This window comes from Strongyloides ratti (genome assembly GCF_001040885.1).
Source record: "Strongyloides ratti genome assembly S_ratti_ED321, chromosome : 1".
Taxonomy (NCBI): domain Eukaryota; kingdom Metazoa; phylum Nematoda; class Chromadorea; order Rhabditida; family Strongyloididae; genus Strongyloides; species Strongyloides ratti.
Window position 1 is genome coordinate 10,060,735 of NC_037307.1, and position 15,288 is coordinate 10,076,022.

At 19.5% G+C, this 15,288-nt stretch overlaps 6 protein-coding genes across 6 annotated transcripts; 2 read left to right on the top strand and 4 right to left on the bottom strand.

The window, feature by feature from the left end:
• Positions 1 to 227: 227 nt before the first annotated feature.
• Positions 228 to 2,049, bottom strand: SRAE_1000311100 (Hypothetical protein; the record flags this gene model as incomplete). The annotated part of the gene is made up of 2 exons (XM_024650265.1): positions 228 to 1,888; positions 1,932 to 2,049. The coding sequence occupies 2 exons, from the start codon at positions 2,047 to 2,049 to the stop codon at positions 228 to 230; spliced, it is 1,779 nt and encodes a 592-aa protein (XP_024504059.1).
• Positions 2,050 to 2,572: 523 nt separating this feature from the next.
• On the bottom strand, positions 2,573 to 4,413 carry SRAE_1000311200 (Hypothetical protein; the record flags this gene model as incomplete). The annotated part of the gene is made up of 2 exons (XM_024650266.1): positions 2,573 to 4,242; positions 4,281 to 4,413. 2 exons carry the CDS (start codon positions 4,411 to 4,413, stop codon positions 2,573 to 2,575), a joined length of 1,803 nt encoding a protein of 600 aa, XP_024504060.1.
• Positions 4,414 to 6,838: 2,425 nt separating this feature from the next.
• Positions 6,839 to 8,044, top strand: SRAE_1000311300 (Asator; the record flags this gene model as incomplete). The annotated part of the gene is made up of 2 exons (XM_024650267.1): positions 6,839 to 7,798; positions 7,844 to 8,044. 2 exons carry the CDS (start codon positions 6,839 to 6,841, stop codon positions 8,042 to 8,044), a joined length of 1,161 nt encoding a protein of 386 aa, XP_024504061.1.
• Positions 8,045 to 9,108: 1,064 nt separating this feature from the next.
• Positions 9,109 to 10,734, top strand: SRAE_1000311400 (Hypothetical protein; the record flags this gene model as incomplete). The annotated part of the gene is made up of 1 exon (XM_024650268.1): positions 9,109 to 10,734. One exon carries the CDS (start codon positions 9,109 to 9,111, stop codon positions 10,732 to 10,734), a length of 1,626 nt encoding a protein of 541 aa, XP_024504062.1.
• Positions 10,735 to 10,800: 66 nt separating this feature from the next.
• SRAE_1000311500 (Hypothetical protein) lies at positions 10,801 to 12,563 on the bottom strand (the record flags this gene model as incomplete). The annotated part of the gene is made up of 2 exons (XM_024650269.1): positions 10,801 to 12,476; positions 12,518 to 12,563. 2 exons carry the CDS (start codon positions 12,561 to 12,563, stop codon positions 10,801 to 10,803), a joined length of 1,722 nt encoding a protein of 573 aa, XP_024504063.1.
• A 493-nt stretch (positions 12,564 to 13,056) lies between these two features.
• Positions 13,057 to 14,202, bottom strand: SRAE_1000311600 (Innexin family-containing protein; the record flags this gene model as incomplete). The annotated part of the gene is made up of 1 exon (XM_024650270.1): positions 13,057 to 14,202. One exon carries the CDS (start codon positions 14,200 to 14,202, stop codon positions 13,057 to 13,059), a length of 1,146 nt encoding a protein of 381 aa, XP_024504064.1.
• Between the last annotated feature and the right edge of the window lie 1,086 nt (positions 14,203 to 15,288).

Genomic DNA, 15,288 nt, shown 5'->3' on the forward strand with positions numbered 1-15,288 from the left:
TTTAATTATTATTATTAGAATTAAGTGATTATATTTTAATGTTTTCTAAAATGTTCATTATGAGTATACTTTATTAGTGTAAATTTAGTTTTAATAAACGGCTATAAAAAAAATTATATTTTTAACAATACAAGACAAATATAATTTATTTATTAAATATATCAAAGAAATTTATAAGAAAATAATAATTTATATTAAAAAATTAAGAAAAAAAATTTTTCTTCCAATTAAAACTTAGAATCAAATAATTCTTCAAATTTATCAAATAAGATTGAAGAACGCTGGATAACAATATGATAATACATCTTTCCTTGATAATTTTTTTGTTTAACTAAAAATTTACCTATCATTCTTGGAGTATTTTTTTCAATATTAAAAATAATATCTTCATACTCTTTTATTGAACAAATAAATACTATATATAAATAATCTATTTCAGGCCAATTTAAAACACCAATCTTCTTATCATCAACTTTTCTTTCTAAGTCATCTAATATATGTTTAGCATTATAAAATTCATTAAATATTATTTTGAGACCTTTAAGATATTTAATTTCACTTAATATTTTACTAAGAGTTACACTTGTATATGGACCAACATCATCTAAAAAAAGATATTCTAATTTTTTGAAATGACGTGAAATTTCTGAAAGATGATAAGACATAATTGTTGAACATTTTCCAATTCTAAGACAATTTAAATTGCTTCTGATACTATTACAAAAGTATTTAAAATCCAAGAAACAACTAAATAAATTGAGATCAATATCTAATTTCTCTAATTGATTCATTTTACTGATATCTTCAGTCAAAAACTTAACTTCATAACTTGAAAATGGATGATTTTTTCTACTATTTTTTTTATCATTTATTCTTAACACATGAACATTTAAATAAACTCCAGGTTGAGATAAAAATCGATTTGAAGGGTAACTTAAAATAACTCCACGTCTATCATCAAATTTCTTAATCATTTCTGATGATTCAAAAATATTTGTACCAAAATTATTCTTTGAAAAAGAAATATTAATAGTTGATTGAATTTCTAAATTTTGAAAAATTTTTGATATATATTTATCTGTAATATTTAAAAGAAAATCACTAGCATAATAATTAACTTTCTTGAAATATTGAATAATATTAATAAAGTTTACTTCATCATCATTACTTATAAGATTTAAAAATGAATTTTCTGATATAAAAAAATTTTCAAAATATTTTTTTGGTAGATTTATCATTTTATCTAATAACCAATTCAAAGATTTTGGATCACTTTCAAAAAAGATATTCTTTATACTGGTAGGGTATTTAAATGTTTCATTATCAATTATATTCATATCATTAGAATAGGTTTTAATGATATAAAGATTAATTGGTTTTAAACTTGGACAAACATTAAATATTTCAAACCCATTTCTTTGTAAAAAATTATTATCTATTTTAACAGTTTTTATATTTTCAAAACATTCTAAATCTTTAAATACATCATAGCAACTAAAATTTTTCATATTAATAAATAAAGATTCCATATGTGGTGCATATTTGTTAAACAATATTCTTAGTTTATGATAACCAAAATCTTCAGGCATAAGTGTTCTAAAAATATCTAAACAAATTTCTTTATTAGATATTTTAAAATTAAATCCTTTTTCATCTCCATATATATGTTGTCTTGTAACATTTTCATATCCAGATATAGGTATATACGAACCAATTTCATTACATAAATAATAAAATTTTTTAGAAGCAATTTCAACATTTTTTCTATCAATTGGATTTGTTAAATTTCTAATAATTAATTTTAAAATTTTTTCCTCATTTTTTTTATTCTCCTCTTTTTTGTTTCTTGTATTAAGAGAAATATTTAATTGATTATTAAAATTATCTTCTAAAAATGTAAAAAAAAATTTTTATTCATAAAATAAACATACCATTTTTAATATTTAATAAATTAAAGATAACATCAATAACTCCTCCTTTTTTATTTTTGCATATCTCCATAGGAACATTATCAGTATTCTCATCATCCAATGGTTCTGTGTTACCCATTATGATCATAATTTTATTGTACCAAACAAAACTAATATTTTTTGTATTTTTTATACTATATTATATTAAAAAAAAACTTTTCTACACTAATTACAAGATAATAGTGTAAATAACTGAAAAGTTTTTGTTTTAAAATTTAACGTTTAACGTAATGTGCGTCAAAAAGTAAATGATGAAATTTTATAATAGAAATCAAAGTCTAAAGATATTATAAAACAAAAAAAAAATTGAATAATTTTTTTTAAATTTATTAAATAATAATTGTGAGAAATATGTATCTAATGAAGTTTAAATATATAATGATTGAAAGCAATATTCAATTTTTAATAATATATCATAATTGTATTTGAAATTAATTTATAAATTAAATATTTTGTCATTTATATCAAAGATAGATATTTTTCTATTGTTATAATAAAAATAAATTTATCATAAAAGAAGGTACAATGAATTACGACCATTTAATCTTATTTTATTTTTAAAAATAAATAATTAAAAAAAAAATTTTTTTGTATTAGATTAATTAAAAATATGTATCAAATATTTCTTCAAATTGATCATATAATTTTGTACTACGTTGAACAATAATTTGACAACATATTTTTCCATTATGAACAATTTCTTTTAACATAAATTTACCTGTCTTTCTTGGTGTATTGTATTCAATTTGCCTTATCTTTTCATAATTTTCATTATCTGGAAAAGGACAAATAATATTAAGAAAATCAATCTTAGGCCAATCTAAAACACTTTCAACACCATCTTTTTTTTCTAAACTTTCTAAAATATATTTAAAATTATAAAAATCATTAAATTTTATTTTGAGTCCTTTTAAATTTTTAATTGTCGTTAAGATATTCTTTATCGTAACTGTAGTATATGGGCCAACATCTTCTAAATAAAGATACATCAATTTTCCACAATAACGTTTTATTTCAGGAAAGTAATAAGACATAATAGTAGAACATTTTCCAATTTTTAGATATTTTATCTGACTTTTAATAGCACAAAAAAATTTTTTAAAATCAGGAAAACTTTTAAATAAATGAAGATCAATCTCCAAGTGGTCTAATTTTTTCATTTTTTCAATGTCATATATTAAAAATTGTAATTCATATATTGAAAAAGGATGAAATTTTCTTGCTTCTATTATATCAGATATAATTAATTTATTTATACTTGAATAGATGCCTTTATTTCCTAATATTCTACAATTACGTTTTCTTAATATATTTCCACGAATTTCATCAAATTCTTTTAATTTATTTGGACAATCAAGAAAATTTTTAATAATATTGTTTTTTGAAAAATATACATTTGCAAATGTTTTGATATTGTATTTAGAAAGAACTTCTCCAACATTTTTATCAAATGGAGAAGCATAAAAATCACCATTATAATAAGATATCCTTTTGAAATATTTTATAATTTCCAAGAAATTACTTTTTACATTAGAATCCATTAACTTTATAAAAGAATATTTAGACATGAAAAAATTATCAAAATATCCATAATCATAAAATGATACTTTACTTAGTAACCATTCTAAAATTTCTGGATTACTCTCAAAATAGAAATTTTTAACACTTGATGGAAATTGATATTCAATGCAATCACAAATCTCTCTATTATTGAGTAGAGATAAATCTTTGATATAAATATTTACAGGTTTCAAAGAGGGACATTCTTTAAAAATTCTTGTACCACTTTTTTGTAAAGAATTAATATCAATTTTGACAGTCTTTATTCTATCAAAACAATTTAAATTTTCAAAAATTTTATAATAATTAGGTGTTGTTATCATAAAATATAATGACTCCATAATTGGAATATATTTTTTTAAAATTCTCCTTAAAACATCAAAACTTTGATCTTTAGGTTGTAATGTTTCAAGAATATTAATAATTACTTCTCCTCCAGAAATAATTAATTGATATGATCCTGATTCTTCATTGATAAATTGTTTTGAAATTTTTTCACTTTTTGATAAAGGTACATATGAAATAGGATCATTTGAAAATGAATAAAATTTTTTTGAAACCACTTCTATATTTTTTCTATCTTTTGGATTTGGTAAACTTTTCATTAAATATTTTAATATATTTGTATTCCTTTCTATTGCAGTTGTAATATATTTTTCTAAAGGTTTATCTACTGAAAACCTTTCACTGTTCATAGAATCTTTATCAACATCTAGAAAAACTTAGAATTTTATTATTTTTAAAACATACCACCATTATTTGTAACTTTTATTACATTCTTTGTCTTACTTAAAAAACTATTAAGAATATTTTTAATTTCGTTGCTTTCAATTACCACTTCTAAATCTTCTATTTTCTCATCAAATATTAATCTTCCATTCATTTTTTATAAAAATTTAGGTGTTCAAATTAAAGTCACCTAAAATGTTCTAAAATTATTTCAAAAATAACAAAACAAATATTAGCCAAAAATAAGTGATATCAAAACAAATTATATAAACAAATTTTATCAAATGTTTTTTTTCTATTATTATAATTAAACTCCAAGATTTTGGAATTATGTACATATTTTGGGAACAAAAATTTTTTTTACACCTAATTTCATAACAAAAAACATACATATACAATATTATCTATCATCTTTCAGTAATTACGATAACATAACATCAGAGCATCAAATAAAATTTAGCAAAACTGTAATCTTTTATAGCATACTTTGACCTAAAATTATTGAAATTGGTGTTTTTTATTTTAAAAGATATTAAATCTTTTTAACATCAATTTACTTTTTACTTTGATTTATGAAACTTTGAAAAATATTCTAAAAGTATCTCATACTACAAAAAAAATTAATTTAAAATATATATTTAATGATATTTTTATTCATTTAGTAAATATTTTATTTTAATTTTTTCTTTAAAACCAAACTTTACAATAGTTTCAGGCATCAATATGGTATTAATTTACGATAGTACATATCTTGAAAAAATTTTAAACAATTGTGATGGAAGCAATAAGTAATTCAAAATGTTATCAAATTTTAATAAACAAACAAATGATTGCTTTTTTGATTGATTAGATAAAAAATATTTTACTATGAATGTTAACAGGAAGCAATTATATACAACACTAATAAATATTTAGATATGTAAAATATATTAACTTAATATTTTCATATTTAAAAATAAAAATTCTAATAATTATTTCATTTTTATCAATTTAAAAAATTTGCAGAATCTTATGTAATTTTAATTAACATAAATAATGTTTTTATTTAAACAACTTTTCAAAAAAGATTTCCTTATACATCAAAAAAAAAGATTATCTCTCCACATAAAAAAAATCCTAATTTCTTATACATCATTTGACATAAATCTTAATGTTATACAAACTTTAAAGATATAATTTTTCATAAAAAAAATTGTGTAATTTTAGATAATTGTACCAAACTATAAAGAAACTAATAAATTAAAAACATTCAAAGAATTTAAAAAGAGCATATATATATTAGAAGTTTTACTCAACTTCATCCCAAAATTTTGAAAACTGAAAAAATATTTTCAGAATTCAATTTTTACCTCTTTATGGGTTCTTTAAACCACCATGTTGATGTAAAGCAGCAACTTCATCAAGTTTTATTTTATTCGGTCATTTCGTATGTCACATTTTATTATGTAAATTAGATTCATGAAAATATATGTACAGGTATAACATAGTATTACACATCAAAATGACTGAATGAATCAAATTTGAGGTACCTGCCTTCCGACTAAAAGTCAGCGGTTTATATAACCCAGTTTGAGGTAATTATTGAATTCTGAAATAAATTTTTCAGATTTCAAAATTTTGGAATGAAGTTGGTTACAACTTCTAATTTCGTGTTGTCTAAAGGAGATCTATGTAATCTTTGAAAATATTTTATTTTTCTTAGATCCTGAAAGATAAATTTTTAAAGGCTTGTAGAAATTAGAAACTTTGATTAAAAATATGTCTACGTGTAATATATAATAATATTGTTATTTCCACATACATATTTGTGAATTTTTAGTATTTTAAAATTCTTCTAATTAATTGAAAGAAATCAATTAACTTCTTAAAAATTTTGTCAAAGACTATTAAAATTAGAAGTTATACTTAACTTCATTCCAAAATTTTGAAATCTGAAAAATTTATTTCAGAATTCAATAATTACCTCAAACTGGGTTTTATAAACCGCCCGTTTCCAGTTATGCAGGATGCGCATCAAATTTAATTCATTCGGTCATTTTTCTAAATGATATTGCGTACTTTAAGTGTATGTACATTTATATATAAGCTTATCATCCATTATTTTCGTCAATTAATGTTAATATTTTTTTTTTAAATTATCAATATTTGAAAAAAGAGATTAATTGTAAAATTAAAAAATATATATAATATCATTTTGTATAAGTGGAAAAATTTTTATTAGTGTGGATTTTTAATGTTGTCATTAATTTAGTTATTATACATTCACGTCAAGTATATTAATGAAAAGACTTTATCTTAAGTATAAACACAATTTTTAAATTATAAAAAAATTGTTTATCAAATATTATAAATATTTCCTAATTAATATTTTAAATTTATAATTTTCATAACTTTTTACTTGATTTAAAAAAATTCAAATATATAATGAATATATGATAAATTTTGAATTTAAAATATTATTATAAAATTATTTAATAATAAAAAAAATTTGAAAATTTGAAATATGATGGAGATTATATTACAATAATATTTTATTTAGCACTAACATTTTATTCATAGTAATATTAAATTATTTTAAAATGACAGAAGAACATGAGAATCATAAATTTGAAGTTACACAAACAGAATCTATAATTCAACAGGATACTCCTGCTCCTCCAAATCTTATTGGACGTCTACTAAAAAAATATGTAGTAATTAGTAAAATTGATGAAGGAAGTTTTGGAGCAATATTTCTTGCAAAAAAATTGACAAAAGAAAAAATTGTTATTGATAAGAATTTTAGTTGTACAGATATTTCTGAAGATGAACTTGGTAAATATCAAGTTATTAAAGCAGAATCAAATTTTACTGAAGGAGGTTGTGGTTTAAAAATGGAAGTAGAAATATTAAAAAAAATACATCAAATATTTCCTGATACGGAACAATTTGTCAAAATTAATGAACCAAGTCGTAGAAATTTGTATAGTTATGTTTTTATGACATTATTAGGAAAAAGTTTAAAAGATCTTGTTAAGGATCTTCCTGACAGACAATTTTCTATTGGTACTTGGTCTAGAATTGGAATTCAAGGATTATTTGCTGTTAAACAATTACATGAAGCTGGATATATTCATCGTGACTTGAAACCAGCAAATTTTGTTCTTGGTCATAAAAATGATTCTAAAAGATGTCGTTTTATACATCTTATTGATTTTGGTTTATCAAGAGGATTTATAACTATTATTAATGGGGTTAGATGGCATCGAAAACCTCGTAAAGTTGTTGATTTTCGTGGTACAGAATTTTATTGTTCTCAATCAATGCATTTTGATTTGGAACAACAAAGAATTGATGATATATGGGGTTTAATATTTACTTTAATGGAAATGTATAAAGGTCTTCCTTGGTCATTTGTTAATCAAAGTGAAGTTGAAGCTAAGAAAAAAACAACTAAATTAATAGATATTTTAAATTTTTTACCTACAGAATTAGCTAAATCACTAACAAATCTTAATAATATTGAAAGAAGAGGTAGACCAAATTATGAAGAGATATATGTAGGCTTTCTAGATATAATGATAACAAATAAATGCTCTTTCAAGGATCGATATGATTGGGAAAAAGTTGTTAATTCTAAAGCTCCATCAATGGAAAAATTTGAATGTATGCATGAAGAATTTAAAAAAGATCGTCTTAGTGATTTAAATATTATAAAAAATGGTGAATATCAACAAATTTCTAATCGTTCAGTTAAAAACAATACACCTTTAGATACAAATGTTTCAGTTTGTTTTGGCCCTTAATATTTAAAATATTATAAAAAAATTTTTTATTATCTAATTATTATTAACTATAACACTAACTTTTTAAGTACTTTATAAATTACAAATTTGTATAAATATTTTGTAATAATTTAAAAATTAATAACAATTATTTGAAAATAACATAATTTATATTTATAGGTAAAAAGAGAAAATAATTTTTTTTAATTAATTAATTTGATTAAAATCTTTTAATTATGTTATATTTTATAATAGTGTGTAACAATAACTTTTTTTAGAATATAAAAAACATCATAATATAAAATATATAATAATAAACTATAGAAAGTATAAACTTTTTATGTTTAAAAAAAATGGTCTATTTAATATTAATATATAAAAAAAGTATAATATTTTTATTTATTTTTCATATGTTTAAATACTAATTATTTTTATTTTATTTTTTTTTTAAATTATTTTAAGGCATATGTTTAACAAACTATTTTTTACAATTAAATTATATTTATAGTTTAAAATAATTTTTGTCTTAAAGAAATATGAAGATAAACATGATAAAATAAATGTAACACCATATTACACTTTAGTGCAATTTTTACAACAAATTTTTATTATCACTTTTAAAAATTATGTATAGAAATATTTTTTTTTTTTCCTTCAAAGCATTCACTTACATATTAACATCACATGAAATACTTTCTAATTTGCACTATTATAATAAAAAGAATTATAAATATAAAGATATATCTTTTTCTATTTCAATGAAAAGAAAAGGCATTGATAAGTTAAAAAAATTTATTTATTATAGTGTGTTAAACTTTAAAAAAAATTTTTTTTAAAGATATTTTACATCATCCAAGAAAACATTGTATACTATTTATGAAAATAATTTTTATAAAGTAATTTGATAGAATAAAATTATTTCTATAACATTTTTCATTTTTATTTCCCTAGATCTTACGATATTATTCATTTAAAGAATATATAAAATGTATTTTTTTTTTTAAAAAAGTATAATAAATTTTAAAAACATTTTTTTCTAGTTATATTTTCTATTATTTTATTTGTAATATTTTTTTTCTATTACTATGATGTCAATGCCAAATTCTTATATATCAAATTATATTAAAAAATCAAATTCTATTTGGAAGATTATTGATAAAGCTATATTTGACAAAGATTTTTATGATGAAATGAATAAATGTAGTGTAACAAAATATATTCAACCATTTAATATTATTTTTAAATTAACTGTATATAAATCAATTAATGGTAATGTAATTGAATGGAAATTATTTTCTTGTTATGGGGAAAAATTTCCTTCTACTGATACATTAACACCATGGATATTTAGTAACAGAAAAAATACAGACTTTGAGGTACAAACAAATATTATTATTGAAAATACAGCTGACTTAAGTATGGAAAAAGATTCAGTAAAATTTATTCTTGCACAAAAAAGTGGTATATCAATAAAAAATTTATTTAAAAGATTTCGTTTTGCCTCAAAATTAATTATTTATAATCAAAAAAAAGATAAAGAAATAGTAGATGATTTTATATTACTTATCATTGAAAAAATAAAAACTAAAAATTTAAAATATTTAGGTCCTATTTCTTTATATATAATATTATCTTTCATATCTAAATATGATATCTCTGAACATGACATTTTTAAAGGTAAACCAAATCTTAAAGAATTTACTATTTATGTTGAGTATTCTAAAATATTTAACAACAACTTATTAATTGATAGTAAATTTTGGAGATTTATTGATAATATTACTCAAAATAATATACAATTAAAATTAACATTTGATCAAAATGAAAAATCTATTTTTCTAACTGTCACAATATTAAATTATTGTAAAAGAAGAAATATCAATGTTTTTATTGATGTAGAAAAAGATAAATTATTATTTTTTTCTTATATTAAAAAAGATATTATACAAAAAAATTATGAAATTATTAAAAATCTATCTTCTATAACATTAGTTATAAATCAATTTGAAGATCTTGAAAACATTAAATATATTTTTACTGAAATGAGCAATCTTAAAGAAGTTATAATAATTTTTAATAGAACTATTTATCCAAAACTTACTAAAACAGACAAAAAATTAGAATTTTTATCAAAATTTTATCATAAAACATTTGACTTCAAAACACAAATAAAAAAATTAAAATCTTTTATACTAAACTATCATGATAATTATTTTCCAGTTTTTTTTGAAACATTTAATTTACAAGAAAAATTATATGATACATTTATAATTTCAATTTTATCAATTTTACCAAATTCATTAAATGAAATACAATTTATAAGTATGCCATATTTGAAGGAAGAATACTTTAATTGTCTTTATAAAAATTCTCCAAATATTAGTAGATGTATCTTCAAACATTGTCATTATATACCAGATGATGCACTTTTATTATTTAAAAATTTAAGAAGTATTTTATTAATTGATAATATTGGAATAACTATACCATCATGGATTGAAATTGTAATATATAAAGATTTTAATGCATTCATGTGTGAAAATAATTTTTTTCCATGTTTTAAAAAAAATAAGTCACGTTTATTTAAATTTATGAAAAATTCAACATTTCAAAATACTTTTTGGATATATGATAACCACATACCTGATACTGTTATATTTATGAAAGATTTAATGAAATGGACTGATGCTATAGAATTACTATATTTGTAAAAATGTTTATTTTTTTATTAAACTTTTATTTTTTTATCATATATACAATGAATTTTTAAAAAAAATTTAATCAAAGTCAAATATTTTATCAAAATAAGAAAGATAATTTGTATTATTTTGAATAATAATTTGAATTACCACTGTAAATCGTTTCCAAAATTTTGTTATTAAAAATTTTCCTGATTTTCTAGGTGTTTTTTTTTCTATTTCATCTAATATCATAATTTCATTAGAATCTGGATTCTTACAAAAAATATTTAAATAAGTAATTTGTGGCCAATCTAATACAACTTGATTTTTTTCATTATCTTTCTTAACCAAATCAGCTAAAATATATTTAAAATTGTATTCAGTAGAAAAATCAATCTCTAATCCTTTTAACATTACAAATAATGAAATTATTTTTTTTATTGTTATATCTATTGATCTTACATCTTCTAAACGTATATTTTCAATATATGGGCAATGTTTAACTAATTGAATCAAATCTTTTAATTTTAACTCATCACATTGATATAAACTAACATTTTTTAATTTATTAGTTAAACTACAACAAAAAATTTTAAAGTCCTTTTCTATATTAATACAAGAAATATCCATTTTTAATGTTGTTAAATTTCTCAATTTTCGAAAGCCATTTTTGAAACTTTGAATTTCCACATTATTAAATTTATGTGGTATTATACTAAAACGGCGAGAGATTCCAAAACTATTTATACATAAATATCGTTCATTTATCAAAACATTTTGAAATAATGCATATTTTATATCATTTATTGACTTTTCCTGTAACCTATTATAATTTATCCAAAAATCTAGATTACATTTTTTAATATCAAAGTTTATTTCAAACATAAACTCAAATTCTTCTGATGTAAAAAAGACAGCAAATGTTTGTCCAAAATAATCAGTTAAAGATCTATCATAAAAAAAACCATTTTTTCTTATTATAAATTTAACCTTTTTAAAAAAATGTAAAGTTGAAGCAATAGATTCTAATGTAGGATCCGATATAGTATTTTTAACATTTTCTTTAACAATCAAAGATTCAAGTTCATAATTTTCAAAACATTTTAATGCATCTTTTAACCAAGTAACATCAGAAATTTTAGAATCTAAATGAATATGCTTAATACTCTTTGGAAACATCAAATTATCATTACTATATTTAGGTTTAATAAAATTTCTTGTTTCAAGATCAATATAGCAAGTATCTCCAAAAATTAAAGTTATTGGTTGTAAACTAGAACATTCTTTAAAAATAGCTAAAGGAAAATTTTCCAATTTTGATGAATCAAAGTATATTGTTTTAATATTTTCAAAACAATTTAAATTTTTAAAAAATGGAAAATATCCATTTGGTAAATTTCTTATTACCATATCTGTTTTTATATGTCTATTCATTTTCATTATATTACCTATTGCCTCCAATTTTAAAGTATTACTTCTACTAAAATGAGTTAAATTGATAATAATTTCCTTCTCAAAAATAATAGATAGAGGATCGTTAATAAAATATGATAATTCTCTTTTTTCAACAAATTTTTTAAATCGTTTGACATAAGATTCCTTATCAATACATATTAAATAAAATGCTTTACATGTTAAAGCAACATTTTTTCTATCTTTCAAACCATGTATGTTGCTTATGATTAAATTCATAATCTGCATATTTCTTCCAACAATTTCTGCTCCTGATAATTTTTTAGATTCATTTTTTATTTCCATATTTAAAATAGATTCTAAAATATATAAAAAATAATTAAAAATGATTACTATTTACCATCATGATCATTTTTTTTTGAAACTTTAAATGGAATTTCATTCATTAATAAATAGTCATACAAACTTGTACGTTTTTTTTTAAACATTTTAATTACAAAAATATAAAAAATAAAATTTTCTTTTTAAGACGTTAACGTATACAATTATGTACTTTTCAAATTTTATAATATTCAAAAAAAATTTTACTTAAATAGGTTTTTTTTGTTGCTAATATTCAAATTACTTTTTATTTATTATTCTTATGTTTAGTTGTGTTAACTTAAACTTTTACCATACTAAAGTTTTAATTTATATAAACTTTATTTTAAAATTTAACTTACTTATCTAAGTTTTATTTTTTATTTAATAAAAATTTGATTTTTAATGTTCAATTATTAAAATGTAAACAACATTTAATTTAATTATCTTGATTATTGTAATTAAAATAATAAATTTATTGATGTAGTTAGTTATTAAATTTTAAAAAAAATACATTTCTTATAAATGAACATTTTTTTATTTAAGTTAAAAAATAAAAATAATATAAAAAATTTTTAATTATATCTTTTTTTGGTTTTGAAGAAAATTATCAAATAATTCATGAACTATTTCTTTTACTAATATACCACCAGCTCGTTTTTCTATATAGTTTAAAATATAATAACCATCAACTTTAATGTAGTCATTAACAAATAAAGAAAATACTTTTTTAAAATATGTTGGATTATTATTTCTATTAAAATCATCTGTAAAATAAATATATAAATTTCTTTCACGATTCATTGGTAAAAAAAATTTCCAAAATGAGTATAAAAAATTGATACTTGCAATGATAGCAATAATTGAAAACCAAAACCAAAGAAATAGGAAAATTTTTTCATTAATCATATTAATCATCAAAACACATTGAATAGTATAATGATGTATATTGGCAAGTCTTCTAACCTGAAAATCACATAATGTTACTCTGGGAAAAATTGGAGAATCTTCCCATTCTTTTCCATGAACTAAATCTTTAATCACTTCATATCCCCACATTGTATATTTTGATCCAAGAAAATTATTGAGAAATAAAAATTGAAAAATAATATTTAATGAATTGAAAAAATTAATACAGATATGGATAGTTGTTATATAAATTAATCTTATACTTGTAAATCTTGAACATTGATTAAAAAAATAATTATTTTGAACTTCATATTCAAGACATTCATCAATATAATTTTTTAATTTTTTCATATTACTTTGTCTATCTTCTTTACTAAGATTTTTTAATGATACAGCTTCCATAATTATTCCATCTATATCAATATTAGATTGATTAATTAATAATTTTTTAATCCATTTTGGAAGATATAGCATAAATGACATTAATGATAAAATAATAGGTACCCATTGATAATATCCTATTTCAGTTTGACTACGATTTAATTGATGTCTAGGAATAGATTCATTTATAGGAATATAATAAGTATTTTTTATAAAACATATATCTTCAGCATACTCTTCCCAACCACTTTCAAATTCTTGAGGTACCCAACATTGAATTGGTTCACCAACATATTGTTTGGCACAAATAAATAATGTAAAAAAGATAAGAAGGCATGGAGTAATAACATTACAAAGACGATTAATTGTATCGTCATTACATGATTTACTCAACAACTTTTGAATTGCTTCATCAAGAAAAGGAACATAAAGCATTTTCTTTTTTTGCTAAACCTTAAAATTTAAAATATTATATTGAATAAGATAAAAATTTATAAATATATGGTAATTAATATCAAATTTAAAAAAAAAAAAGTTTATAAAAAAATGATTTTTAAATAACCAATTATCTAATTCTTTAGATCTTATTCATTTATACCAATTAATTTTATACAAAAGTTAGGAATGTACTATGATCTCTAAAGTAACACTGTCAATAAAAAATAAAATAGATTAACAAAGAAGTTAGATATAGTATAAATTAGTAAAATATGTATTATATTCAATATAAATATAATGTATTAGTGCATTTATGATTCATATAAATGATTGAATAATTATTTTTACAAAAAAATTAAAAGAAAAACAGCAAAAAATCAAATTTTTATATAGTTTCAGTCAAATAAAGTAAATGATTTTATTAATGAAAAAGAATTTTATGTACTTTCTCAAAACAAAAGTTTGTATGATTAATTGTTATCACAGAATATAATTTATAGTATCTAATATTATGTAAAAATAAATGTTTTTTTAAATATAAAATATTTTGTAAAACAGTAAAATATAAATCTTTTAAAATAACATTTCATTTTAGATCAAGTATAAAAATTTCAAGTACATTCTATTTAAATCAGATAATATATAAAATAGTTGAGTAATAATTTTAGATAATCTTTTTAAAATTATTATTAATATATTTCTTTATAAACTTTATTTTATTTATTGTATTACTTTTTGATAATTATTTGATTTTTAAAAAAAAAGTACAAATGTATATCTTTACTAAAGTAATAATAAAGATTTATTCTTTAATATAAAGAAAATTATTTTTAATGGCTTTTGATGGTATAAAATTATTGTAGTATAAATAAAAGTCGGTTTCTTTAACGTAAAAAGTAATGAATTTTAATTTGTTTATGTAAATTTACTTTGATCTTTATGAATTAAGTTAAAAAGAAATCTTTTTTACTTTGTTAATTGTTATAATATTTAAATATTCTGTTTTAACATATATTTTTATACAAAATTATAAATAAGGGAATATCAATAAATTTGATAATTTATAATAAAATTAAATTTTAT